Below are 2,013 nucleotides of genomic sequence, written 5' to 3'. Positions count from 1 at the left end.
CGTGGCAAGATCCTTTCTCGGCTGACGGGTCAAATGCGCACACTTGCGTTGGATGGACATTATATCCAATATTCTTGTACATATACCTGCAATAGTCTTGGTCAGCGATCAAAATGTTGACTCGTTGTAGCTTGGTAGTTCTTGGTCCTCCGTCCTGTAAATTTATAATAACAATTATAATTCCTGTAGAGTGATATTGATTTTCTCTCATTTTTTTATAGACATTGTATACAAAATCTCAAGATATTATAATAATTAAATTCAAATAATCGCTATTTCCGTATTTTCAAGTGAAAGTTACAGATTAAACGGTATATTTATAACGATAAAAGACTAACCCAGAGGGAACCCCATCCCGACACAACAGCTACGTCATTCGGCTTAACGACGTGATCTGTTGGTGGCCGGGGAACGTGTCCGACGGTGGCAGACATTATGAAGGGAGGGTCCACCTGAAAGACAATTTTTGCTTAAAATTTATTAATTGTAATTATTTATTAGAAAAAAATGTAAATGAAATTTTAGTTTTGTCATGTATAAAAAAAAAGTGTACGCCATGCTTACCTTCAGTAGCGCAATATCGTTAATCCAGGAATTATTTGGATTAAATCCTTCGTGCCTAATGGCTTTTACAACGTTATGTTCTGATTTCGGATTAGTTAGGTTAATGGTGCCAGCAACAACTTTTATTCCTTTGGCTCCTTCTCTGCACCACAAAATTTATTTCCCTTAAAATTTGTCTAAATATGTATATACAGTGAACATGATCTATTTCTTACAGCAGTAAAATAATATTTGTAGTAAAATCTATTGTAGAAAGATGCACACATTGAGGCAATATAATATTAATATAAAATTATTTTATTAAAAAAAAAATAATAATAATAAACTTACATCCCAACGCAGAGAGCTGTCGTGATGACGTATTTATCGGTCAGAATTGCGCCGCCACAATAATGGTAGCCGGAATCTTTGTCTTGAAGAGAGACCTGTAAAAATCATAGCACTTTAGTATTTGCATATTTGTTGTAATATTTTGATAAACGCTTATAATTATTTACACAAAATGAAAAATATATTTATATGTTTGATACAATATTTATTCATATATATACACTAGCATCTGTTATTCGTAACAAATGTGTTTTGGTAATATGTACCTGATACGGAAACTCGCCTACTTTAGCATCTTCTCCACCTACGATCCTCGGATCAAAGAATGGAAAGACTCTAGCTGCAATAAGTTATTATTAGTATATGTAAAATGAAGGAATTAAAAAACGCAGTTCCCACAGAAGTTAATATACAATTAATATTATTATGGATAAATTACAATTAGTAATTCTTATCAGATATAGGTATTTTAATAGTGAATTTTTAAATCTTTACGAGTTAGCAAACGTTCAGCAAACATCGAAAATTATGAAAGAGGATAGAATATTGTATTTATATTTGTATTTAATAATTATTGAATTCACAGTCGGATCAATAAAATCAAAATTTTTGTATAATCGAACACAATAAAGCGATTTTTTGTCCAAAGTTTTGTCCTAAAGAAGTTATATTAATTTGTAGTTACTTAAACAATTAGATATTGATTAATTAGATATTGATTAACCCAACAAGATTACTCACCGTGCGAAAACGCCAAAAAACTGAAGAGACACAATATTCGCAATGTCATTGTTTTGATCACTGAACAAAACCTGATTTGAAATCGTCGACATCGCGAATTTATATATATCCTTTGTAATTATTTTGCCCCACTTTTGTGTCAGTAATTCAATAATTGACAAGTTTTCTGAAGAAAAATCTAGATTAGATAAATTATTTATAAAATAGTTTGTTGTGCAAATATATTTATACAGATTGCAACGATCAGATGTTTTGATAAGCTCGTGGTATTATGTCGCTAGAATTTTATAAAAAATGTTCCTTTGTTCCTAGTCATTACAGTTTTGTATATTGGTCAATTTAATTTTGTCTTTCTTTATATTTACGTATATATAAAGA

General features: G+C 30.5%; 1 protein-coding gene across 1 annotated transcript; it reads right to left on the bottom strand.

Annotated features, from left to right (window-relative positions):
* Positions 1-6: 6 nt before the first annotated feature.
* Positions 7-1,738, bottom strand: LOC105461898 (trypsin epsilon-like; the record flags this gene model as incomplete). The annotated part of the gene is made up of 6 exons (XM_011708410.1): positions 1,636-1,738; positions 1,161-1,234; positions 895-989; positions 565-706; positions 339-452; positions 7-154 (listed from the first exon to the last, which is right to left on the bottom strand). Coding segments are annotated over exons 1-6 (622 nt in total), but the record flags the coding sequence as incomplete, so codon positions are not given.
* Between the last annotated feature and the right edge of the window lie 275 nt (positions 1,739-2,013).

The sequence above is a fragment of the Wasmannia auropunctata genome, unplaced genomic scaffold (genome assembly GCF_000956235.1).
Source record: "Wasmannia auropunctata unplaced genomic scaffold, wasmannia.A_1.0 LD275476.1, whole genome shotgun sequence".
In the NCBI taxonomy this organism is placed as follows: Eukaryota; Metazoa; Arthropoda; class Insecta; order Hymenoptera; family Formicidae; genus Wasmannia; species Wasmannia auropunctata.
The sequence above is the reverse complement of the archived record's forward strand: the minus strand, read 5'-3'. Positions and strand labels throughout refer to the sequence as shown.